This window comes from Sphaeramia orbicularis, chromosome 10, assembly GCF_902148855.1.
Source record: "Sphaeramia orbicularis chromosome 10, fSphaOr1.1, whole genome shotgun sequence".
NCBI classification, from domain to species: domain Eukaryota; kingdom Metazoa; phylum Chordata; class Actinopteri; order Kurtiformes; family Apogonidae; genus Sphaeramia; species Sphaeramia orbicularis.
This window is the reverse complement of record NC_043966.1, coordinates 51,553,192-51,581,129: the sequence shown is the minus strand read 5'-3', so window position 1 is coordinate 51,581,129 and position 27,938 is coordinate 51,553,192. Positions and strand designations below refer to the sequence as shown.

Genomic DNA, 27,938 nt, shown 5'->3' with positions numbered 1-27,938 from the left:
CAATCTAGCTCCACCCACAGCCTCATCATCATTCTCCGTTTGTTTGCCAACAACATCCCTGCTTCTCGCCGGTTTCAACCACATCTGACACTTTAAAATCGATCTGTTTGCCTCCGTTAAACAAACAGACCCAGTTTTCTCTGCGGACACGCCGGACACGGGCCTCTTTCGTCCGTGAACCTCACCATGGCCGCTGCTGGACTCCGCCGTTCCCCGGTAATCCCGTGCCTGGTCCTGGCCGCGGTCTGCGCCTCCGTGCTGGGGCTCGGTGAAGACTTAGACCGGCCTTTGTTTGGGCCTCCCGGCTCTCCCATCCGGCTTCATGAGTCAGACCCGGGTTTGAAGAAGGCTCTGCAGTTCGCCGAAGAGCGCTACAACCGGGGCTCCAACGCCATGCACCTCCGGAGAGTCAGCCGGGTTATTTCAGCCACTAAACAGGTACCAACTGACCCGAGCCGGACTGGGATATGGGGCTAATTCAGCTCCAACACTTTGACAAACCGTACTTTAAAGAAACCTCTGAGTTTGGCTGGAGAATACCATGTTATTCAATCTTTAATGGAGGACAATAGCTGCAGAACGATTTTTTTCTTTTATATTGAAAATATTTATCTATACAAAACATATACATTTTGAACAAACATCAAGATGTCAAAAAGAAAAAGCATTTGAACTAATAAATAAAAAAAAATGCATAGATTTAAAGACACAAAGCATAATAGACAAATAATAGTATAAAAAAAACAACATATCTAACAAAAATAAATAAGTAAATACATCAGAGAGTTAAGTCTGTTTTAAAGAATTCTTTATAAATTGCCAGGTTGCTAGTGCTTTTTTTTTTTTTTTTTTTTTTTTTTTTGTTAAAGATAAATTCTAATGATTTAATATATTTTTCAAATTCCATCAGAAAGATTTTAAAATTTGGGTGTGTGTTTTGGTATATTTATTTTTGTGTAAATGAAATTTTCCAAATAAAATGATCAAATTTACAACAGATTCTAATTTACGAATGTCATGTTCAAAATATGTAATTACATTTTGACATGTTATAGTTAATAGCTGCAGAATGAGTGTATTATTTGTAAACAACAGTGACGCAAGAGGTCAGACACCGGAAATAAGAGCACGAAGGAAACAGGTTTAGACGGAGCCGCACCGTTTATAGACGTAGCCCACGGTTCAAAATGAAAGAATACAGTCTCGTAACGTGTGTTTTTGTTAAATGTATTTAATAGTTCTTACACCGTAACGCAAGCGGCTTTAGCCCGTTCACGTGACCGGAAGTGACGCCTGTCTTTATCCTTGGTCTTAACGCTGCTTCATGGGTTGTGCAGAGTGAGGCAAAAAGAACAATCCAGACATGTAGGCTGTCGACATGCATAAAACTGTAGGCAAGGCAAGTTTATTTATATAGCACATTTCAGCAACAAGGCAATTCAAGGTGCTTCACACAAGACACTGAAATACAATGACAAGGGAAAAAGAAACACATTTAAAACATAAAAAAAACCATGTAAAAACTGATTAAAAACAGCAAGTAAGAAAACAACACATACAACCCAAAAATATAAAAACACACCCATATTAAAGAGCTGCAGTGCAGAGTTTTGAAGGAGAATATAAAATTTAAAAAGTGAAAAGCCTTTTAGTCAAAGGCAGCAGTGAACAGGTGAGTCTGTAACCTGGACTTAAAAGAACTCAGACTCTCAGCAGACCTGATATTTTCTGGTAGTTTGTTCCAGATATATGGAACATAGAAACTGAGTGCTGATTCTCCAGGTTTAGTTCTGAGTTTTGGAACACAGAGCAGACCTGCACCAGACCACCTGAGTGGTCTGGATGGTTCATACTGGACCAGAAGGTCTCTGATGGATTTTGGGCCTAAACCATTCAGTGCTTTATATGCTAGCAAGAGACGGTACGGTATTTAAAGGGAGAACAGGGGTAACGCAAGCCATCTTTTACATGTGATGATTTCATAGCAGTATTATTATGTTTGTATTTCATATTACAGTGTAACCAGGGAAATTATGTCAAATTTTTTTGTGTGAAATTATACGAAGAATGATCCATGAACAAATGGTTCTGTGGCACAACATATCCAAATATATAGGTTAAATGAGCATTCCAGGGCTAAATAGTGCTCACGTCTCCATAGAAGTGCCATTCTTACTTCTGAAATCAAATCAAAGTTCTTCAGATTTTAAGGAGATGTGAGTTTCCTAGATCCAGATGTCAAGTATTACCAAATACAGTTTACATCAAACTCCAAAACTTTCTTTTCTATAAAACTGCCTCACTCAGTGGCTTGGTTCATATCTATTATTATACCAAGCTTAGGTCTTGTTTTCTTTGTTACGCTGCATTTGGCTGTCATGTTATAATGTCCAGAACCTGGGTATTTTAATTAAGATACAAGACTGAATTGTTTAGAAGCATGATGACCAGGCAGGGCTGCTGTAATATTACTGTGATGTACATTCACATTCTCAATTAAAGCCCCTCCAGACATGTCAGTGTTTTGTAGTTTTACGTTCTGTTGTATACATAGTTTTTTTTATCTACACGTACAGTATCTATAAAAGTATTTGACTAGTTGTGACATTACTAGCACCAGTTGGCGGAACCTCTTTTAAATTAGATTAAGTCACTTATAAGGTTTTATATATATATATATATATATATATATATATATATATATAGATATATATATATAGATATAGATATAGATATAGATATAGATATATATATATATACACACACACACACATATATATGTATCTGTGCAGATATTATTGTAGGTAATATCTCTTTAATTATTTACATTATTTTGTAGAAATGTGTTTTAACTTAACAATAATGTGTTTTCTTTATAAATTCTCCAATAACTTATAAATTTGTTCAAAATGTCACATGTTATTGACCAGTTTTTGCATGAATAAAAGTGGAAAACATCCGGGGGGGGTGTTATTTTTTATAGGCGTCATGTCTATTTTGATATATAACAAACATTGTATTATTATAATCATTTTGATTGTTTCAACCCCTAGCTTTATAAAATCTTTTATGTTTATGTTTATGTTTATGCATTTGGCAGACGCTTTTTTCCAAAGCGACTTACAGGGGAAAACCAATTAAATCACTCAACTTTTATTAATTATTGTGTGTTTGTTGTGTTCTTACCATAAAAAATTAGCTTCAAATCTCAAATAATAGTCTTTTACACTGTTGTCATTGACCTCAGACTGTGCTAATTTTTTTTTTTTTTCAGTTTTTGAAAGTAGTATTTGTAAAATAAAGCACTAATTAACAAAATCAGGAACTATCTTGATTTTTATTTTATGGTTTTATTTTGTGTTTTACTGTGTTTTCATCTTGTTAAGTCTTTTATAAATTATTAAAAACCACAAATAACAGTCTAATTTCTTCAACTTTCAATTAAGACTAAAAATCAGTCTTGAAACTGGTTGAGAAATAATGACATGACATTTACTGTGAGAATGGTTGATAAAAAGTTTGACCGTGTTAACATTTTTGGCTCTGATGAAACATCTGTTTGCTTTGATGTTATTTTCTGTACTTCCTTATTTTTTTGGTCACCAGATTGCTTTTATTTGTGGTTCTGTAAATCCAACTGGCTCAACTTACTGCAATCTCCTGTACATGAAATACTGATTATAGACTGCAACAAAACAACAGTCATGCATGGATGGAAATCTCACATACAGGATACCTTGTTTGTTGGAATGTGACTCATGTGTGTGTGCTTGTCTGTTCTACAGCTGGTTAAGGGGATCCGCTACACTATAACAGTGGAACTGAGCAACACTCAGTGTAAGAAATCTGCCATGCTCAGGACATGTGACTTCTATCCCGAGGCACACAAGCTGAAGGTAAAAAAAAAAACCCTGCATAATAAAGCAGAAAGTATGCTGCAGTCATAGTTTAAACATACTGTAACAGCTTTCACCAGTACCTTTTTAATATGTTGTGAGGGGAATGTGTTTGTGCATGAACTCTGTCGATTCGTTTGTTTTTTTTTCTCTCTCTTTTCATTGCAACAGTTTCCCTCTGTTTGTTCATCTGATCTTGTGACTTGACTTTAACTTTGAGCAACGCTATGGACACACCACACACGCAATTCTGTTTGTCTTCTTTTGTTCCCTTATCTTTAGATTTTGTAAGAGAACCCTGTTCCTAATGCAAAACAACCTCTGCAATTTAAGCAGAGAAGAATACCACGATACCTCTGTGTCATTCTGCGCTGGGTTCAACAAAATTTGTTGAACTGTTGATTTATCTGTGTGTGTTTTTGTGTTTATCAGACGGAGGTGTGTGTGTTCGAGGTCTGGGACATTCCCTGGCAGGGCACATCAACTCTTCTCAAACAGAAATGCCAGGCTAAAGGTTGGTCAGCAAACACTCTGAAAATTATATGCCTTTGTAATTCTCTAGTTAGTGTCTTAATGGTTCAGTACGTAAGATTATGTCACAGCCTGTTTTGTGCTGGAAGGAGGATGTTTGTGAACACTGTAGATAGGGCTGTGTATTGGCAAGAATCTGGTGATACGTTACAAATCACAAAATTAGGATCACGATACGATATATCACAATACTGTTAAAAAGGCAATTTTTTGTTTGTTTCTTTTTTTTTTAAAGATTATTTCCTGGAAGAATTGAATTACAGCAGAAATCTGCACAAGTACTAAACACATTTTTATTTGATCACAACAGGATCTAATGCTATAATTGGGATTGGGTTAAAATTTAAATTATATTTTATAGACATTACAGTTTAAGATCCTGTTTCAATGTTCATATTCTATTAGTTCAGAACTAACATCAGAATATTAGTTTTGTGCAATCCCAACAAAGTAACTAACATCTGCCTCTGAAACAATAAAAAGTGCTTTTAGAATGCTTCAAATAACCATTATTTAATAAAACAGTGTTAAATAATAATAAATAAAATATAAGCAAAAAAGAAAAACAAAAAAACTAAAATGAACCTCCACAATACCTGCATTTGAATGAATACCTAAAAATATCGATGCAGTATTTTTTAATATCAATGCAGTATTGTGAAATGAAAAAGCGCAATATATTGGAGAAACGATACTTTCTTACACCCTTAATTGTAGAAGAGCAGGAGGAATTCACTGAAGAACTGAGGATCCTACATTTTCACTGGATTGCAGCATTTTCCCAGAACATCTGACCCAAAACCTCTACATCCTAATCAGCATGATGTGACTATTATTATGGATGTAGGGTTAGGAATGGAGTTTGCTAATATCAACAGACACAGATGTTTTGTCCAATTTTACATAACAAATGAACATATAAAATAAATACCACGATCTGGAATGTTTATAATATTTGCTGCCAATCTTCCATAGTGTGCCTTTAATAAACAAAACCAGTGCATAGGAAGTAGAGCTGTGTATCAGCAAAAACAGTCCTATTCAAGCTGACATTAGTCTTGGGGTTTTGAAGGCACTTAAAGCTGCAGGAGGTGAGATCATTTTGAAAAACAAGCCAGAATTGGAAAATACACCTCATCCTTCTGCAGCACTATGCTGTCAGTCCAGATAAAGAGACTAAATATGAATGTAAAAGCAGATGAACTTGACCTTTCATGCTGTTATGGCAGTGTTTTTCAAGCTTGGGGTCGGGACCCCACGTGGGGTCGGCTGGAATTCAAATGGGGTCACCTGAAATATCTAGTAATTGATAAAAATAAAATAAAAAAACTTACTAATAAAAAATATATGGTGAGTTGACAGAGACAATGCCAATACATAAAAGGCATGACAAACTGTGAAGCTGTAACTGCAGCACTGTGGTTCTGTTTATCTGTCAAATGTTCATTGTGGTCAGTTTCAGATGCTGCAGCTCTTTCATAATTCATAGTTTCAGTTCTTGTTTGTTCAGTATTAATTGTCCTCCTTGTAAATCCAAGCTGGACTGACTGGACATATCCTGACCAAGGAAAATAAAATTCTCCCTTTGTGCAGTAATCTACACCTGGATTTACTGCCTCCGTCCATAATAATATACATTATATAGACTAAATGTCCTCTAAAATTAACGTTTATTTGCTACACAGAATGGCAAACTATTACATGATCAAAAACTAATTAATTATAGCAAAAAAAATGTCTTGGGTCACCAGAAATTTGTGATGTTAAAATGGGGTCATGAGACAAAAAAGGTTGGAAACCACTGTGTTATGGAGACATGCAACCACTTTTACAAGCTTCCATGTTGAGACACAAAATAGAGCAATTGAATTAAATCCGGGTAGTGTCGGACAGAATCTGATCAGCTATTGGTCAGTCATGTATTTAACACTCCCTCTTCTCTGAAACCCTGTGATTAATCAGAAACCTTTGAAAAGCAGTAAAGGCAGGAGTCCCATGTCTTCTCAGACCATTTTGATTATAATATGCAGAAAATGTTCATGGATTTTTTTGCCCATTGATGCCAAAAACCCACTTCAGTCACCATAAATAATTGATAAAAATATAGTAACATTTATCTAAAAAATAAATACTAAATAGATACAGAAACATGAGAATTCGGTTGATCTTGCTGTGTTCATTCCATCCATTACAAACACACTACACCCCAGATCAATCCAGTCATATACACCAGTTTGAGACATTGGCTCATAGCTTTTATTTGCCACCTTTTCATATTCCTAAACCTCAGAAACCTCCAACATTTTTTGTGGCACATCAACTGTTTCATTTAATTTTTCTAACCTGTATTTTCAGTCAGGATTAGGTGTCAAACATTATCTAAATCAGAAGTCTAAGTTTCATTTAGTGCATTTAATGTCACAATTTTACGTTTGCATTGTCTCAGAATAAATGAAATTGCCACACATTTAAAAAGTGTTATTTTTGCTGTTTAGACAGAACTTTTAAAAATGTAGTTGTTTCTTATTTAAAACGTTGAACACAGATGTTTTAGACTTCTGCATTCCAGGCAACCTGTAACTCATATTTTTCCAACCTTCTACTGGTGACAATGCACTGGAATGTCAGTTAAACCTGTGACTTCCCACCCGTGAACTCGTACTAGATCCATGTTCTCCCATTTCCGAGTTCTGACGTCACGTAGCAATGGCAGCCCCCATGGATGCAATGTTTATGCAGATTGTTTATTAAAACAAAGTATTGCTCTGACTTTATTTATCTGCAAATGTATATATAAATGTATATGTATAATCAGCAGTGACTCTAGCGTTAGGTAGTTTTCAGTCCAATGAGTGCAAGAATAAATTAATACCAAATATGAATCCAAACATACAAGTAACATAACATAAAAGGTAGAACAGCTTCTCTTGCCTTATGCAGTGTTTTTCCTCCTCTGTTTCCCTCAAATAAGCAAAGAACAAACACCCTTAGTGACTGAAATGATTGTAAATGAACATAACGTATGGTCCACCATGCTGGTTTGTTTACATCTAACTCCCACAATTCCTTGTGCTCAGTCGGTTTGGCGTGACTTGCCTGGAACGTTACAAAGTCGTGAGTCGTGGTTTGAAGTTGTGACTTACGGGCTTAGAAGACGGCCTGGAACACAGCATTCTATATGAATTTGTATCTACATTTAACCTGTGCTTAGCAAGTCACAGTCGTTTATTGACTGAAATTAAGAGACTGAAATGATGAATGAATTCTGCACAATGTTAGGGCTTAAACACATTAACTATGGAGCTTCTGCTTGTCCAAACATACGTGGAGCCATTGGAAAGTTGAGACATCCACTTTACCTGATGTTTGACAGCACATGTTTGGGGTTAAAAATCTAAAAGTTGTTGAATTTAAAAACAACCACACAAAAGGTGTTTTGGATCTTTGAGGGTTAAAGTAAAGTAAATTAGTTTTTATTTCCAAACACATGCATGCCTGACTTCTGTTGACCTCTGCAGACTGATGTTACATCAGGACACCGGTCAATAAATGAGACTTATGTAACTCAGAGGTTATGAAATGCTTCTGTTCTCTGACCTTGCTGATAAATGTTGTGTCCAACTTTTCTGGATGTTCATCACAATCACAGTGTCATGAATAACCTAGAAAAGTCATGTCAAAGTCATTATTCGATAAAATCAGCTAAAGTTTGGGAAAAGTTATGGAATTTAAAAATGTGAAAACACTGTGTAGTATGTTTAAGTGATGATATTACATCTTGGAGGGAGGAGTATTTTTTCACTTTGTTAAAGTTGGTGAATTTTTCGCTGCTATTTGAAGTCAGTGCCAGACTTTGTCCCAGGGTTCTGCAGGTCCTTAAAGTCTTAACTACAGTCATGTGATCTGAGAACATACAATGTCCTAGATTGTCTGAAATCTGGTGTTGACAGCTCTTAACAATAAGTCAAATTCTGAAGTGAATGTTTAACTTCAGTCTCTCCCTTGAATGACAGTGCTCTGAAAAAGTAATTACCCCCTTCCTGATTTCTTACATTTTTGCATATTCGTCACACTTAAATCTTTCAGATCATTAAGCAAATTCCGATATTAGACAAAGTAAATCCAAGTAAATAAAAATGCAGTTTTTAAATGATGATTTCATCTATTGAGGGAAAGAGATAATTAAACATACTGTACCTAGCCCTGTGTGGAAAAAGTAATTACCCCTAAACCTAATAATTGGTGGTGCCCCCCTTTACAGTAAATGGCATTAAGTCTTGTACATGAAGGTACGTATCTCGGCCCACTCTTCTTTACAGAATTGTTTGAATTCAGTCACATTGGAGGCTTTTTTAGTGTGACAATTAGAGGTATTAGCCAAGAGTTTTGCAATCTCTATAAATAATAATAATAAAAAGAAAAAATAAATAATAAAAAGTGCATCTCTATAAATAACCCCCAGTTAATGAATGTAAAAAAACTTGCTGTTTAATCGTCTTGCAGTGATGAAGTGTGTGATCGAATGTACACTTCGGTTAACCCTCAAATCATTCATTAATTTCAATAATATGAATGTATGACAAGACTTCTCTAAATTCTTTCCTCATCAGCCGAACCTCAGATGGATGAAACCAACAAGGCAGAGGATCCATCCAGCAGTGCACACATGGAGGTAAAAACACCAGATCCATGTCCTCCAGCTGTCCTCCTCTATTCTACTTCTGCTGTCATCTGTCCTATAACCAGTTTGAACCCGGTGGTGGTGGTGGAGGTAACCTTTGGGTCAAGTCACGCGCCTATTGACTTTGAATCAAAAAATTAGAATTGAGATAATGATTTCAAACTTTTTGTAGTTCGATAGTATAACATCTTAAGTTTCTAAATCCATTAAAATTTTTGTCAAAAAAGGATTTTCAAGAAAATTACGGAACTTTTTCTATCAACTAAATTCAGTCCCTCGGAAAGCTCTCTAAGAATAAATAATAACATAACTTATCATTGCTATAATTTGAAATCTCAATCATATATTTCTATTTTCAATACAGTTTTATGACCTTTTATACATCCTTTTATCATTATAAAAATCATTTTGTCTGAAAAATTGGTGTGAATTGCTTTTTTAAAGCACTTTAATATCAGATGGTGCCGGTTGTGTAGGGAATTTCAGTTTTCTCAAAAAACATGTTTTTTTTAATCACTAATTAATCAAATGAGCTAAAGCAATGGAAATTTCTGAAAGTAAGCATTTAACCCTCTGCTTAAGCATGGCTTCATTGGAATTTAAGATTATTTTGTCACTAATCTAAAAAAAAGATGAACTTTTTTCCCCTACATAACCAAAGAGAGGTCTGGACATGAAATAGCTGCTTGTGAAGGATTTTTTTCTTTTACTTTCTATAGATTTAACTTTTCAGATCAATAATTATGATATTCTGTTGTCTTCATATGGATTTGATATACATGAATATTACATTCTCTGGAAAATATTTCCTCTTAATTGAGATCAAAGGGTAGTTATTAAGGATTAACGCCTCTGTGATCTGTGTTCTTTGTGTACGTCAGGAGTCTGTGAAGCTGCTGGGCCAGTTCAAAGAGTTCATGGTTAAATACAACAAGGTGTACAGCAGCCAGGAAGGTGAGTCACTGACACCTGTGTTTACTCTGACGCCGGTACCCAGCACCCATGTCAGCACACAAGCACCCACTGATGTTCCATAGTGCTCCTCTAAGGTCTCCTACAGACTGGGACATTTCAGAGTCTTTTAAGTTCATCAGCAGCCACACTGTGTGACACTGTGGACCTAAAGGCGAAGACACACCAACCCGATTTTCGGTGGTCGGACGTCGTCGGGCAGTCTGGAGAGGTCGGTGAAATGAGTCTGTTTGGTGTGTTCCATGCGATCGGCTGTCGTTAATGTCGTCTCCAGTCTTTTCGGCCAATTAAATTGAAAAAATATTTTTGTTAACTGAAATAAATAAAAACTATAATTAAAAGAAAAAAAATATAACTAACTGAAACTGTATTGTGCATTTACAAAACTAACTAAAACGTATAAAAATTATGGATAAAATTAACTTCGTTTTCGTCTTTGTCAATGTCGGATTGATATGAAATCGATTTATTTCGCTCACACAATTTTATCTGACAGCACCATACGGTACTTCACAGTCCGTCACTTCTGGTCACTTGTGGTTTCCAGTCGTCTTCTGGTCCCCACCCTACCCGGAAACATGGAGACCAAATCACCAGAGTCCTGTCGGGGATTTATGTGAATACAACGGCAAGGAAGATAAAAGATATGAAAAAACTAAAACTAAACTAAAACTAAGCATTTAGATAAAAATAAAAACTAATAAAAAAAATCGGACCAATGGCCCTGTAGCTTACCGGCCAAATTCAAAGCTTTGGGAAATGTATCCAGATGCCATTTATTATCACCCAGTTATGTGTATTTATTCTATTACAGAAATAGCCCATGTTTTGCTCCTATTCCAATCAGATCTGTAAAAAATTCAAATTCCAACTTGATATCATTGATACTGATTTATTGAATCAATCCACTTCCTATCTCTTATACTGGGAACATTTTCAAAGTTGCACCAAATCCAGAATCAGATCCGGATCCAAATAATTTCAATACCTTGTGGTGACATCATCATACAGAAGCTGTATACCAAGTTTGAAGTCAATCAGAACTGGAGTTTGGGAGAAGACGATTGAAATTTTTATAACAGATGACAGATGATGACAGACAACGACAGACGCCGCCGCCGGATGCCGCATGACGACAGTAGCTTATGGCCTGTTGGCCAGTAAGCTAATAAAAATTCAAAACTATTATAACCTTGGTAATTGGCCACTACCCATCGTTCAGTCGGACCAGTCTGATTGGTGGAGGGATAGGCCTGGACTAGTGAATGAGTGAAGGAGAAGTTTCCATGTGAATCCAGCTCTGCCACAGTACTGCACACTATTATTGTCTTCCATAGTAGTCCATTCACTCAGATCAGATCTGAATGGGTGATAGTCAGTGTGGACTATGGACTTCATTCATTCCATGAAGTCAACACTGTTAGCATTGTTAGCATAGTGCGATTTTTCCTCAGTTTTCACCTGTGACATCTTTCTTCTTCCATCCGTTCAACAAGTACAATAATAACAACCCTTCTGGACTACTGAACACTCTCTGTTGACAACAATGACTGACGACAGCGAGCTCTGGGTTTTGGTCTAGAGCAGGGGTCTCAAACATGCGGCCCGAGGTTTGGTTTGATATGAAAAAAATCCTATTACACTATGCCTATAAATAATGACGACTTCAAATTTGTCTTTGTTTTAGTGCAAAAAATAACATTAAATTATGAAAATATTTACATTTACAAACTATCCTGTAACCATAAAATGTGAATAAACTGAACAAATATGAACAACCTGAAATGTCTAAAGAAAATTAAGCACAATTTGAACTCTTTTCTGCCTGTTCCTCAGTGTTTAGTGTCTTTGTAGATCTGATCCATAATGCACACGTAGAAATGATAAGTTGAGGCAGAATATTGTTAAAATTGCACTTATTTTTCTTAAGAAATTTCATTTTTTTTCAGGTTATTCACATCTTTTTTGTTTGGATAGTTTATAAAAGTAAGTATTTTCATAACTTAATGGGGGTTTTTTGCACTAAAACAAAGACAAAAATTTGGAGTTGTCATTATTTATAGGTTATTATGTTATTATTTTACTGGTCCGGCCCACTAGAGATCAAATGGGGCTGAATGTGGAGCCTGAAAGAAAATGAGTTGGAGACCCCTGGTCTAGAGAGATGTTCTGTCATTTTCCAGTTTTACGTCTCATGCAAGCGCAGAACATACGCTCAAGTCGGTAGTCAGTTTGGTGTGTTCTTCATACTTTTTTGACCGTGTTGGGGAGAGGGGAGCTGATTGATCAGGGCGTCCTTTTCTGGCGACGATCGGCAGTCGGGTTGGTGTGTCTCCACCTTAATGAACCTGGATAAACCTCTGTGCAAACCTCACATACGAACATTTACTGAATGTCGGGGTACGACAGGTAAATGTAAAGCACAAAGCATCACCGTCAGTATGTCACCTGCCTGCACTACTGTACGTGTAAACAATAAGCTGATAAGCACGTTCAGGGATGTAACAATATGAAAATTTCATATCTCAGTTATTGTGACCAAAATTATCACGGTTATCATTATTATCGCGGTATTGTTGAAATTGTGCTCAAAATGTTCAAAAAGTACTGATACACACTGAAATAATTTAACCAAGTTGTATTTTGGGGAGAAAAAAAATGCAACAAAAAAGCCAAATAAAATAATAGGCACAATGTACCTTCTGTCAGCAGAAACGTTCAAATATTAACCCTTAGTGGTCTGAGCCTATTTCGGCCGTTTTTCAGTACTTGTGATTTTGCCTTTATATACTATATAAACAAATGTTTACTATACCCACGTTTGGGATCTTTTTTTTTTCAGCACAACTTCATTTAAATCATCTGCCTATTATTTTTTTCACTTTAACCTACTATATCAACACAAAAGGCCAGAAAACACAAAAGAAATATAAAATCCAATTTGAAAAATGTATATAATTTATTTCATAAATAACACAAAGATGCTTAACAAACCGTTTCAGAGACTTTAAAAGTTGATTCCAAATATTAGGTATATAAAATTAAAATTGTAATAAATTAAAACTATACTCAAATATTTGACATAAAAGCAGATCTTTACAGAGGCGTTTTCTCCGTAAAAGTGCGGTAATCAAACACGGTTATCATGATAATTAGAATTTAAACGGTAATACTAACCATCTGCAATTTTACCGTGACTTATCGTTATACTGGTAATTGTTACATTACTTTGGTGTGAAGACTTGGAACACCTCTGTCCTTCACCTCTAACTCTAACACCTCTAAATCTCTCCAACTGTGATGTGATTTTTATACACTACTAAAAATAGTACTACATTTTGTCATCTTTGTGATTAGGAGAGTTAAGCGAGTACTATGAAGTGGAAAAGAACCAAGGATTTACTGTTCATGAAACTCCTGTTCATAATAAAGTAATAACAATAAAATGTTTTGATACTGTTATTGATTATAAAAATGCATTCACACCACATCTCATAAACTGTCATTTATGAATCTTCAAAACAAAAAGATGAACATAGCAAAACAGTGAAACAGGTCATGTGAGGATAGGTAGTAAAAGATTAGATAAGGACTGACTTGTTTACAGACAAAATGGGTAAGAGTTTGGAGTGATACAGTTTTTTTTTTTGAGTTCAGTGTACAAGCTGCAGAGCTTTTTATTGTTGGATTAAAACCCCTTGAATATTCTAAAATAATTTTTTTTAAAAATCCAAAGAGAATGAGAGCAGTCAAAGGTCACATGTTTGATTACATTCAAGGTTCGGGTCCTGTCAAATACTTCTGACTCTGAACATCTATCGTCTTTGGGTGACACTTAAATGCAAATCATGAACTATAGTAAACAGTATATTGATAGTAAACAGTCTGTTCCTGTGATCTGCTGAAAAACGGTGTCATCCTTTGATCATTGACCCTGCAGAGACAGACCGGCGCTTGCAAATCTTCCACGAAAACCTGAGAACAGCAGAGAAGATCCAGTCTTTGGATCAAGGATCAGCTGAGTACGGGGTCACCAAGTTCAGCGACCTAACTGGTACGTGTGTGTGTGTGTGTGTGTGTCTGTCCACACAGTCTATGATCAAATCCATCTTCTGCTTTTCACATCTTTTGAAGTCTCATGATACTTGAACGTGTGCTTGTGGTTTTTCTCAGAGGAGGAGTTCCGCTCTTCGTACCTCAACCCCCTGCTGAGTCAGTGGACCCTCCATCGCCCAATGAAACCTGCTCCTCCTGCCAAAGAGCCCGCCCCTGCTAGCTGGGACTGGAGGGATCATGGTGCCGTCAGTTCTGTTAAGAACCAGGTACCAACAGCTGAGGCGCACATTATCATGTAAAACTTAACAAACCCCACATGTTTTTCCAGTGTCCTGTGACTAACAAACACAGTGTTGTTTCCAAGCATAAACTATGATTAAACCAGTCAAATACATTGCAGTGCATTAGGTTTGGCCTAGGGACGGGAACTGATAAGAGTTTAACGATTCCGATTCCATTATCGATTTTGCTTATCGATCTGATTCCTTATCGATTCTCATTTGGTGAGGGAATAAAAGAGTACAAACGGGTGTGTTTGCATTAACTGTCTTTTATATTTCCATCTGAACAGAAAATATGCCATATACTCTATGTACAAATAATAATAACAGATGACGCCAGGCCTGGTTCGGGGGGGGGGGGGGTGCAATGAAACTAAAGACACTTTACTGATTCCTCTATTGCTGTATTTCCACTATGTCGAACCGGTTCGACTCAGCTCGGCGCATCTCCCGTTGTTGTGCACCTCATTTCCTTTCCCCTACCTTCAGAAACTTGTATTTGGGTACGACGTTTGTTGCCCGCACCGGAACTGGGCCTGGATGACGGCCTGGTGTTCACTCTGCCGCTAGATTCACAAGCGTCGCTACTTAGCGAATCAAATATGTGACATTCCTGTAAATGAATCACATGCTGAGGACAAATGTTAGAGCATACTGGAGGGATTCCACCCTTTTGAAGAAATGGAAGCTTTGACAGGGTTCCAGTGGACCTGGTGTCGTCTGTTTAGACCTGGTGTCGTCTGTTTAGACCTGGTGTCGTCTGTTAAGACCGTCTCTGCCTCAACTCCATGTTGTCTACGTTCTGACCAAAACAATGCAGCGTACACGTAACGTCATCATGCATGTACAACGAAGGCAGAATTGATAAGCAGAATCGCTAAGCAGGCAGGTAAACGATTCCAAGGAATCGAGCTACTGGGATCCGGTTCTGAAAAAGAACCAGTTCTCGATTCCCATCCCTAGTTTGGCCAGTCCAAAACATATCTATCAAATCCACAACAGTCACCACCCTACTGGTAGAGCTTATACATGCAGGATGAAGCCTTATGCTGCTTCTGCTCTGACTGGTACCAGCTCACTATGACTTATTGGGTTTGTGGTATATGGTACCTTCATACTTCAGGTACAGTATTCCCTGTTCATCATAACTTGCTGACTACAGTTTTGAGTGAGGCAACAATGAGTGTAGAAGCCAATAATGTAATAGCGGCCGATAACATAATAAATTTGCCATTTTTAAAATGTAATAAGCCATGTTTCTCAGCAATGTAATATCTGGCCAATAATATAATAAAAGTCCTGAACCAATAACATTATAACTTATTGGCTGGTTATTACATTATTGGCCTGGTAAAAAAAAAAAAATTCTTTGCAAATGTAATAACTGAGCCAATAACGTAATAAGTTATAACGTTATTGCCCAAAAGCTATTATGTTATCGGTTCAGGACTTTTATCACATTATTGGCCAGATATTACATTATTGGCCTATTACATTTTAAAAATAGCAAATCTATTACATTATTGGCCGTTATTGCGTTATCGGTTGTTATTACATTATTGGCTTCTACAAGGAGGAGGCGATACTTAAAACCTGTAAGTTATACCACTCTGAAATAAAAGATGCTTTTGGATGATTCTGTAGTTTAGAATGAAATCTGTAGCTGCGATAGATGCTACAGGAACATTGGCTGTGATGTTTCCTCAAAAGCTTGGGTTAATGTCTTGTGTTGTGACATGATGATTCGCATACATACTTACACAGTAACAATTCTATATTGACCAGTCAGTGATCTGAGATATGGTATCACATTGGCTCACTTGGAACCTTGATGAGGATGGTGTTAGAGATAGTGTCTGATAGTATGTGGTGGTCCTTACCCCCACACAGTGGAAACACCATGTAATGGCTTTACCTTTAGCCACTACTATGATGTGGAAGGGTTCACCCTGTTGTATTTTTTAACGCGTGCGTGAATGAATGTCCGGCTTGTTTTCTTTGTCTTCGGATATGCCAATCCATTTATTCACTGATATCAAGTCCAAGTGTTCATTATAGGTCACAATCGTTGTTCCATATACTTTCTATAAATAAACAAACTAGGCTCCTTAACATAAAAAACACTGAAAATGCCGACCAACTTAATTTACTCTGTCTCACAGTCAGAAAATTGTTTGGGGCTGATCTCACATGTACACTGCCCACCTCACACAGCAGATATATGTAACCTTGCAACACCCATGATGAATTGCACATGTGGTGATCATCACAGCCACACCCACTAAACAAATATTAAATTAAGGTCAAAGCAAAAAAGAGGAATAAACAAACAAAAATGTGTTTTGGCTCCAACACACCACAAAAGCCTTGTTGAGTTCAGATGACTTAAGCTGATACTGTCAGTGGAAAAGCAGCGTTCGTGCAGGATCTGGCCTGTTCCGGCCTGAGGACATCTGTTGTCATTCTTCTGCTCTGTCTCCCCAACACTTCCTGTCTGTCTTCACTTCAGCTGTTCAGTGATTGCATCAAAACAGCAGACAAAAACCAAAAAAAGGAATCAAAATAAAGAAACAAATACATGGTGAGTCTGTCAAACAAACTTAAGGAGGAGGAGAAACACATTAACTAATATTTTACAAGAAACAGGTTGGCTTTTTGAGTTTTTCTAAGCAGGAAACCTCTCCAGGGGAATAATCTGGGTTTGGTGATTTAGTCATTTTTATTCTCTAGGATAATTCCCTCTCTTGGAGGTGGCACCGTGGATCCATTTAAACGCATACGTTCTGACTAAAGAAGCTCTGCCAAATAATGCACCCTGTTTCAATAATGCACACTGGACTGTTACAAACGTTATAAGGATCAAATGAAGCACTGTGTTTTTTTTCCCCTTCGTACTGAATTATATACATGTACCACTTGTCTGGGCTTAAAAAAAAAACAAGGAATGCAAATAGTAGCAACTCCCAAAATTAAATCTGCTGAGTGATGCATGTCCATAGGAGTCATATGTGGTAATGAGTGTCATGTGCTGAAACTTCCTCCTGCTCATCTTTTGTCCACAGGGTATGTGTGGATCTTGCTGGGCATTTTCTGTCACAGGCAACATTGAAGGCCAGTGGTTCCTGAAAAACGGGACCTTGCTTTCACTGTCTGAACAAGGTAAAGGACTTGCAAAGGACCCACGGGAGTAGTGGGTAACGTTTTCATACATGTAGTAGTAGTAGTAGTAGTAGTAGTAGTAGTAGTAGTAGTAGTAGTAGTAGTAGTAGTAGTAGTTCATTTTGAGCACATAGGATCATCAGATAACAAAGAATCATACAATCTGGTCAAAAAAAGAACGAAAATTTTTCTGCGCTCGAAAAGGAGTGGGAAGAAGTATGACTTATTGACTCTCACCCCCTTTTTACAAACTAATAATCAAACTAGATCCACTTCCTTTGCTTTGTTAACACACATTTTCCTCTGTATATTTACACAATAACACAAAACAATGGTACAAACCATTCATACACACTTTTTTAGTCACCTCACACAATCAGATTCACGTAATCAACCGTTTTTAATATAAACTATAATATTTATATGCACTTCAAATATTTACTCCAAATACAATGATCAATAAATATGATAGTATCTTCTTATCATGATAACAATTAACTACAATAATATCTTATTTTATGCGTACTTTTATAATGTTCTATATTTTGTTATTATAGTGGATTTATACATCCTTTTAAGTACACAAACTGAATAGGACATTTAAGTTTTGCTCCAGATTATTCCACAGAAGTACCCCTCTGACAGAGATACAATGGCTGGTTATGTTTGTTCTACACTAAATTTTCTTGTAGATTTCAGTTCCTCTTAAATTATAATTACTTTGCCTGGGCTCAGACATCTCCTGTAGACTGTAGGGGAGCATATGGTCATGGGCTTTATACATTATAATAAGAGTATTAGGGTCAACAAGATCGTGTAGTTTTAGAGCATTTAATTTTATAAATAGGGGATTTGTTGGAGCGAAGGACTGTGCTTGATTGACAAGTTGAATTACCTTTTTTTGAAGTAAGAATATAGAATTAATATTTGATTTATAATTGTTACCCAACATAGGATCGGTCATGATGTCCTGCTGAAGCCGTGGTTTTTTTGTGGTTTGTGTGGTTTCCAGAGCTGGTGGACTGTGACGGTGTGGACCAGGCATGCAGAGGTGGACTGCCCTCCAACGCTTATGAAGCCATCGAGAAACTCGGTAAAGACAGCACTTTAGATAGATCAGCCCCAAACATGTTCACCTGGAGACCCATGAGAGAAAGTCGGCATTTCCTCAGGACTCATACTTGGAGTCTTACATGCTGACTAATAGGGGTGTTAGAAAATATCTGTTCTGCAATATATCGCGATATTTCATTTCACAATACTGTATCGATATTAAAAAGTACTATATCAATATTTTTAGGTATTTATTCAAATGCAGATATTGTGGAGGTTCATTTTTGTTTTTCTTTTTTGTTTATATTTTATTTATTATTATTTAACACTCTCTTATTAAATAATGTTAGTTCCTTTGTTGGGATTGCACAAAAATAATGTTATGTCAGTTCTGAACTAATAGAATATGAACATTTGAACAGGATCTCAAACTGTAATGTGTGTAAAATATGATTTAAGTTTTAACACAGGAAAATTTTGTGATATAACATTAGCTCTTGTTCTGATCAAATAAAAAAATGTGTTTAGTAGTCTGATGTAATTCAATTTTTCCAGGAAATAATCTTTTAAAAACTGAAACAAAAACAATAAAAAAATTTGCCTTTTTAACAGTATCATGATAAATCGTATTGTGATCCTAATATTCTGATTTGAATCGTATTGCCAGATTCTTGCCAATACACACCCCTACTGACTAAAACTATATGCCCTGTTGTCTGTCAGAACAGTCTGGGAAAATCACTTTTGACCTCATACAACTTTCATGCTGTTGCAACTTTTGCTTTTTGTATCTTTTATGCCTTTTTTGATCTTTTCTTTTTATACATGTAAGTTTCTACCTTTATACATTGTGCCCATCTTGTCTGTTATCTTTTTGTCTTTTACACTAGAAGCCTCTCGTCTACACGTCACATGACTTAGATGAGGTCAACATTATAAAATGTTACTGCAGAACACTGTGGTTTTAATTAGGAAAATGAACTCAGATATCATCTTATTGCTTTATAATTTCCTTTACCTATTAAAGACCCAGTAAACACAGCCCTGTGACTCTTTTTGGGTCCAGACTCTGAGTTTGGGAAACACACGTCTATAGTACGACCATCTGTGTGAGCCCCCTCAGTACATAAACACATGTAGACATTACAAAAACAATGCATCACACGCACAGCTGTGACATTTAGCATAAAGATCGAACCTTCATGGTACACATGTGTTTCAGGCGGTCTGGAGACAGAGAGCGACTACTCTTACACTGGACGCAAACAGAGGTGTGACTTCACCAGTGGGAAGGTGGCCGCCTACATCAACAGCTCAGTGGAACTTTCCAAAGACGAGAAAGGTGAGCAGACCAAGTAAAGAAGGAGGACGTGAGGAATGTAGAACAGTTCTAAAACCAATGTGTGCACAGAAACAAGTGTTTGATCCTGGAGGATTCTGTTGGTGTCTGTAAATTGTAATTGAGACTCTGGTTTATTCCAGCTCTATATGTAAAGTGTCATGAGATAACTTGTGTTATGATTAAAAAATAAAATTTGATTGATTGACACTTTATAATCACTGTTATAATGTGATTGAAAGTTAATATATAGGAAGTGTCCAATGGGTGGCATAATATGTAGGGATGTAATGATTACCGGTATAACGATAAACCGTGGTAAAACTGCCAACGGTTAGTATTACCATTTTAAATTCTAATTATCATGATAACTGTGTTTGATTACTGCAGAAAACGCCTATGTAAAGATCTGCTTTTATGTCAAATATTTGAGTATAGTTTTAATTTATTACAATTTTAATATTATATACCTAATATTTGGAACCAATATTCACTTTTAAAGTCTTTGAAAAGGTTCGTTAAGCATCTGTGTTATTTATGCAATAAATTATATACATTTTTCAAATTGGATTTTATATATTTTTTTGTGTTTTCTGGCCTTTTGTGTTAATATAGTAGGTTAAAGTGAAAAAAATAATAGGCAGACGATCTAAATGAAGCTGTGCTGAAAAAAAAAAAAAAGATTCCAAACATGGGTGTAGTAAACATTTGTTTATATAGTATATAAAGGCAAAATCAAAAGGACTGAAAAACAGCCAAAATAGACGGCAGTATCCTGGTCCCCCAGCACAGATGTTTGTTGTGTATTCACACGTGCTGTACCACATTTGTCCAGCAGTCACCACCAAAGAGCTGACCTGATTCTGGCCATAGCAGCATGATTGTAAGGCTATTATGTTAAAAAAAATACTGATATCTCCTAAAATATTGGTCCTATTAACTTACTGTTTTCACTAGTCTGTTCATTGACAGACTAGAAGAAGTATGACAAACTGCAGCAGTCAGCTGTGTACAGTTAGTGTGAAGCATGTTGACCTGTGGGAAACCACAGGTTTAAATGTGGTCGTTCTGATGCTGGGCAGAACTGACTTTAGGGAAAAGATGGAAGTCTATTTTTTATAAGCACTGACATAAGAATTGTTTGGTAACTCATTCTTTAAAGTTTAAATGACAGTTAATGTATTAATACCGATATTTAGGGACTGAAGTTAGTAAGTACCTTGTTCCTGTTTTTAACTTCATTTCCCATCATGCTTCCTGCCAACCATCATGGACACAGCAATGTGAATTAAATCAGTCCCTCCTGACTTTAACAAAGGAAATTTTAAAGAAAAAAGATACTGAATGGAGATGGGACTTTTCCCCAACTGTAGGAGCTGAATTGGCCACTTAAAAAGGTTTACATTCCTCTGAACTGTGCACACAGACAGACAGACAGACAGACAGACAGACGTTGTGAGACCTTCCAGTATTATGGTAAAGATTCGTGATGCTTTATAAGGCGTTTTAGACTTTGGCTGGTACTGAACTATATTACAATGGTGAAAGAGTCTTTTGCATATTTTATTGCTAGCGGTTGTTGTAGAAGCCTGTATTTGTAGACAGTCCTGTTGTGAGACAAACCATTAAACTGACTCCTGCCTTTGTTCCCTGTGTTCAGAGATCGCAGCGTGGCTGGCTGAGAACGGACCGGTCTCTGTGGCTCTGAACGCCTTTGCCATGCAGGTAAACAGTCATGTCACTGTTCTTATGCAGATCATGTTTAAGGAACACGTCTAATCACCAGTTTGTGTCCTTGAAACGTGTAGTTCTACAGGAAGGGAGTGTCTCACCCCTTGAAAATCTTCTGCAACCCCTGGATGATTGACCATGCTGTGCTGATGGTGGGATACGGAGCCCGTAAGTCATGTTTAACCTGCCTCATGAAAAGGAAGACGACAGTAGTGACAGTCACATGTGCACTATACTGACTACAGAACCTGTTTACAGGGAACGGCGTCCCATTCTGGGCCATCAAAAACAGCTGGGGGGAGGATTACGGAGAACAGGTAGGTCCACTGCATGTGCTGACAGCTCTTCCACAGACAAACCCACAATCCTTTCAGTAGCAGTTTATATGGACTGGAGTTTATAGTAACACCAGGAATTCAGCTCATCTTTCATCTGAGGTTTTTGTCCAACCAAGTTCTCCAAGACTATTCACCCGAGTTTTTTCAAATTCGAGACACATTTTCTTTACCACTAGGAGAGGTGCAGTGGGCGGTTTAACAGCTGGATTTCAGTTAATAGAATAGAATAGAATAGAATAGAATAGAATAGAATAGAATAGAATAGAATAGAATAGAATAGAATGTCTTTATTGTCATTGTACAAGTACAATGAAATTAAAAAAGTACAATCGTCCTGGGTGCCATAAAAACAAAGTATAAATAATGTATATAAAAGAGTATAAAAACTAAAATATAAAAGAATAACCCTGATGGCATAAATATCTAAAAAAAAAAAAAAAAAAAAAAAAAAAAAAGCAGCATAAGAAAGAGTGTGAATAAAAGTATAAAAGACACATTAAGGATTCTTCTACAAATTTTTAAAAATTTTAACTTCCTTGAAGACTTCTCCCCCAAATCGACAAAGTGTGATCAGATTAGAAGTTAAGACTTGGGCAGAATAATGTTTGTCTGACTTTGACTGAAATACCCAAAAGGACAGAAATTTAGTTTAATCTAATTTACAGTTGTCTTTAATTTAAAATTCAGAATGAATCCCTGGGTAGGCAGGGTATCAGTGAGCAGGAGGGGCAAAGTGATGTGTGGCGGGGGTATTAGTAAGCTCCGCCTACTTTTTCTTTTTTGTGTCTATAAAACTTCCAACTAAGTTTGTCACAGAATGTCATTAATAGAATAGAATAGAATAGAATAGAATAGAATAGAATAGAATGCCTTTATTGTCATTATACATGTGTACAACGAAATTAAAAGAGACAACTCTCTAGTGGTCTGTAGTGCAAAACAGTTTAAAAGAAGAAGAAAAGAAAAGTATAAATATATACAGAATAAAACAAGTCTGTCACCAACCAAGAAACAGTAGAGATAAATATATATTGCACTCTGACCCTGGCTGGACACTAAGGATATATGTTAAATATATATCCTTATTTGAGGTATTGTCATTGTAATGTGTTCAGTAGCTGTATTGCACTTGGATAAAACATGCTGCTAAATCTGGAGGTGAAGGAAAAAAGCAGCAGAAGTTTGGTCAGAAGGTGGCAGTAAAATCCACGTCAGACCATTCTGTTACTGTTTTCCATCTAAACACAGAGTTCATACAGGTGCTTGAAATCCTTGAAAATGCTTGAATTTCAGTGTTGTGTTTTCAAGGTTTGAAAAGTGCTTGAATTTCAGTTTAACTGCTTCCAATTATGTAAATTATTTATTTACAGTATTAACTCTGCCAGGTTAGATGTCACGCCAGAGCTACTTACATATAGGGCTGTGTATTAACAAGAACCTGCCGATACGATACAAATCACAATACTAGGGTCACAATACGATATATATATCATGAAACTGTTTAAAAGGTCATTTTTTTAGTGGTTTTGTTTCTTTTTTAAAAGATTATTTCCTGGAAGAATGGAATTACACCAGAAATATGCACAAATACTAAACACATCACAAAATGTTCCTGTGTTAAAACTTAAATTATATTTTACAGACATTACAGTTTAAGATCTTGTTCAAAAGTCCGTGTTCTATTAGTTCATAATTAACATCATAACATTATTTTTGTGCAATCCCAACAAAGGAACTAACATTATTTAATGAAAGTGTTAAATAATACATAAAATATAAGCAAAAAAAAAAACAAAAAAAAAGCTAAAATTAACCTCCACAATATCTGCATTTGAATAAATACCTAAAAATATCAATGCAGTATTGTGAAATGAAATAAAGCGATATATTGCAGAACCAATATTTTCTTACACCCCTACTTACATACATTTTGAAAAATAAAATTCTATGTTAAAAAAGTAAATTCCCAGGTGTTCTCAGGTCGACTCCAGGTACATTTTTTATCTGAATCTTTGTGTTTGTGTGGGTGTGCCTGAAGAACGCCAAGAGGCTTCCCATTTTTGCATAAAACTTTGTGTTCTCCTCAAATTAATTATGGTTTTTGCGATTGTGAAACATAATTTTAGATGTTTATAGCGTAATGCAATCTACATTGTGATGAAAAGCGACAAAAATAATCATGAGCATATGTATTCCAGTAGATATGTGTTTCACCTCAGTGATAAGGTACTTTGCTGGAAAAAGCTTAAAAAGACCCTTAAATTTGTCACTGTGAACACAGTTTTCAACCAAACATTTTCTAAAGATTTAAAGTTTGCTATTTTAGGTGTTATCCCAGAAAGTTTGGAGGGAAATAACCGAAAATACCTCTTGCAAATTTTACTAACGGCAGCCATTAAATGCATCACTATCAAGTGGCTGAAAGCTGAACCTCCAACATATAACATTTAGATTGAGAAAGTGAGGAAATCTGCCACATGGTGCAAATTACTTATGCACTTAGAATTCAGGGAGTGATGTTTACAAAGAGATGGAGTCCCACGATTAAGCTTTTAATGGAATAAGCATTCAGAAGTGGTTGTATACATGTGTGGGGTTTTTTTGTCATTCATGTTTCATTTGTGATTCATTGTAATCAATATCTACTGCAGATATACTTTTTTTTTTCATGTTTGCCGTATGGGGATGTTTGATTAGATTTGTTAATGTGTGTAAAATATCTTGTATATTTGTATGAGCAAAACCAAATAAACATTAAGTTAAAAAAAAAAAAAAGACCCTTAAAAGAGCTTGAAAAGTGCTTGAATTTGACCTTGAAAAATGTGTATGAACCCTGACAGTAGCTGTAATGTTTTCATGGATGAGATGGAGGAATCATTTGGTGTCATCCTCAGTCCACACTGTCAGACCAGTCATGGTTCAGGGGTTTATGGGAACGTAGGAGAGGATCCCAGAGAAACAGCTGATCAGTCATGAGAAATGAGTTCATGTTCACCAGATCAGAATTTATTAGAAAAATGATCCTCCGTATGTGCATTAACTCACACCACTTGTTAAGGTAGTCTTTTCTAATTAATTAACTTAGTTAAATTAGTTCACATTTGTACTTTTTCCAGTGTAAAACTGGGTGATACGGGCCAAAGGTGTAGAAATAGTCACATCAGTGGATATTCAGAATTTCAGAACCATTGATTAAAAGGCCAGACAGTTATTTGTGTGTTTTCAACTATTCTGTAGGGTTAAAATCTGACAAACACAGAACGTCTTCTTCTTCAGTCAACTATTCCTTTTTGACTGCACCTTCCAGTTGTCTAGACTGCCCATTTTATTGGACTTTTATTATTTTTTATTCTTTGAAACTCACTTGTTAGAAACTTTAGGAACTTAAACATTGATTTGAACTTCCTTAATCTTGGTAAATTATCTCTTTTATTTAATGCTTTTTTTTTACTTTTTACTTGTAAGTTAATTGGATCTTCTAATATTCAATAGCTGCTTTTCCAAACTTAGTGCTGACAATCAAAATTGGTCAAATAGCCTTTTACCAGGTTGCCACTTTGTCTATTCGATTCTTCATTTTCTTGATTATTTTGTATATTTTTGTTAATTTTCTTCAGATTCTTTTCATTTTGTTTTAGTATTTTCTTCATTTTTTATTCTCTTTCATTCATTTAATGAATTTAAAGCCTTAATTTCATCTTTGTACAGACAAGTTCAATATGGTATTTGTAAATTAATGTATCGTTTACTGCACAGGTGTCAAACATGTGGCCCGGGGGCCAAATCCAGCCCACCAAATGGTCCAGTCTGGCCCTTGGGATGGATTTATGAAATGCAAAAATTACACTGAAGATATTAACAATCCTTTTAGTTCAGGTTCCACATTCAGACCTGTTTAATCTCAAGTGGGTCAGACCAATAAAATACTATCATAATAACCTATAAATACCCACAACTCCAAATTTTTCTCTTTGTAAATGTAAATATTTTCATGTATTTACACTAAAACAAAGTATAATATTGCAAAAATATCTGAATAACCTGAACAAATATGATAAATCTGAAATGTCTTAAGAGAAGTAAGTGCAAATTTAATAATATTCCACCTGTTACTATATGTTTTGTGTATCTGTAGATCCACTGTGATTTGTAAGTTATAATGTACATGTGTAAATGATAAACTGAAGTATAATATTGTTAAAATTACACATTTTTTTCAGTTTGTTCATGTTATTCACATGGTTTGAAAGGATAGTTTGTAGATGCAGATATTTTCATAATGTAATTTTACTTTTTTCACTCTAAAACTTAGAGAAAAGTTTGGAGTTGACATTATTTATATATTATTATGTTATTATTTTACTAGTTCGGCTCACTGCAGGTCAAATTTAGCTGAATATGGCCCCTGAACTAAAATGAGTTTGACACCCCTGGTTCACTGTGAATATCTACTGAGATGTTTCAGCGCTGCCTGTAATTATTTGTCCATTTTCATTGACATCCAGCTTGTGCTCTGTGTGTTGACGTTCTTCTCTCTGGTTCTTCCAGGGTTACTACTACCTATACAGAGGATCCAATGCATGTGGGATCAACAAGATGTGCTCCTCTGCTGTCGTCAACTAAACCACTAGCACTTCCTGTTTGCACGTACACATGTACATTCGATCATGCTGCTCTACATGCACTCAGCAGCCGATGACCAGCACCTTAAAGCTACTTGGACACACATTGGATCCAAACACATCAACACATGCATAAAATAGTCCTACTGATGTTTGTTTTTTCCGTTAAAACCAGGTTAGCAGTGTTCCACCTTTATACCTCAGATGTCATGCCATTGTACCAAAACAGACCAGGTCTAGGAACGCTAGGTGAACGTTTAGACTGAACTCTAGATTTGGTGTGTGTGCTCATCATTACATTCAGTTGCTGTGTTTTAGCCAGTGTTGCTTTTAACTCATGTGTCGTTACAGTAACTGAGTCCCATGTGTCATGAATTTGCCTAGACTTATGTCTTTTTTTGGTTCTTTTGAGTATTTGTGCTAATGTTACTAAAACCTGGAATGTTTTAGGGTTTTTTATTTGGCAGTTTTGTGGTTTTATCTTATGCCTACACAACAGGAATTCAGCTGTTCTAACTGCTGTGAAATGATGAGAAATGAATTAAGATTGAATAATAAAAGGTGGAATATTCTTTGTTTACTGTCATCTTTTATACACTGTAAGAGAATTAACTAGAGCAAAGCGTAGCTGCAAGCGGCTATGGTCGGATCATACAGTTTTGCAGGGCAGAGTCACCATGGCAACTTAAAATGCTTAGAGGTGGTAGGGCTGTGTATTGGCAAGAATCTGGCAATACGATACAAATCACAATGCTAGGACCACGATACGATATATCATGATACTGTTAAGGCAGTATTTTTTGTTATGTTTCTTCTTGTTTCTTCTTCTAAGAGAATATTTCCTGGAAAATTTAATTATACCAGAAATATGCACAAATACTAAACAATTTTTATTTGATCAGATCAGGATTTAATACTATATCACAAAACTTTCCTCGGTGAAAACAAATTTTTTTGATAAATAATAATTAATAAACAAATAAATATATAAAATTACATTTACAGACATTACAGTTTAAGATCCTGCTCAAATGTTCATATTCTATTCGTCGTGAATAGAATGCATAGTGGACAGTCCGTGAATCATCCAACACCAGAACGTTATGTTTTTGCGATGCCAACAAAAGAACTCACATCTGCTTCTCTCAGACAGTAAAAAGTGCTTCTAGGATGACAGAAATAACCAATATTTAATGAAACAGTGTTATCACTTTAAAAAAAAACTACACGCATGACCTGCAATATCACAAAACTACTGTTATAATATACAAACAACAGA

At 35.9% G+C, this 27,938-nt stretch overlaps 1 protein-coding gene across 2 annotated transcripts; it reads left to right on the top strand.

Moving 5' to 3' along the window:
* The first annotated feature begins 19 nt into the window (after nt 1–19).
* Nucleotides 20–27,230, top strand: ctsf (cathepsin F). 2 transcript variants are annotated; one of them, XM_030144881.1, is made up of 14 exons: nt 20–438; nt 3,786–3,896; nt 4,329–4,410; nt 9,038–9,095; nt 9,986–10,062; nt 14,021–14,134; nt 14,254–14,402; nt 17,480–17,576; nt 18,589–18,669; nt 19,852–19,971; nt 21,629–21,693; nt 21,777–21,867; nt 21,958–22,016; nt 26,586–27,230. In XM_030144881.1, exons 1-14 carry the CDS (start codon nt 187–189, stop codon nt 26,658–26,660), a joined length of 1,431 nt encoding a protein of 476 aa, XP_030000741.1. In that variant the 5' UTR covers nt 20–186; the 3' UTR covers nt 26,661–27,230. The 2 variants fall into 2 exon arrangements, with proteins under 2 accessions (XP_030000741.1, XP_030000742.1); XM_030144882.1 differs by having other exon boundaries at nt 9,038–9,099; nt 9,990–10,062.
* Nucleotides 27,231–27,938: the final 708 nt, after the last annotated feature.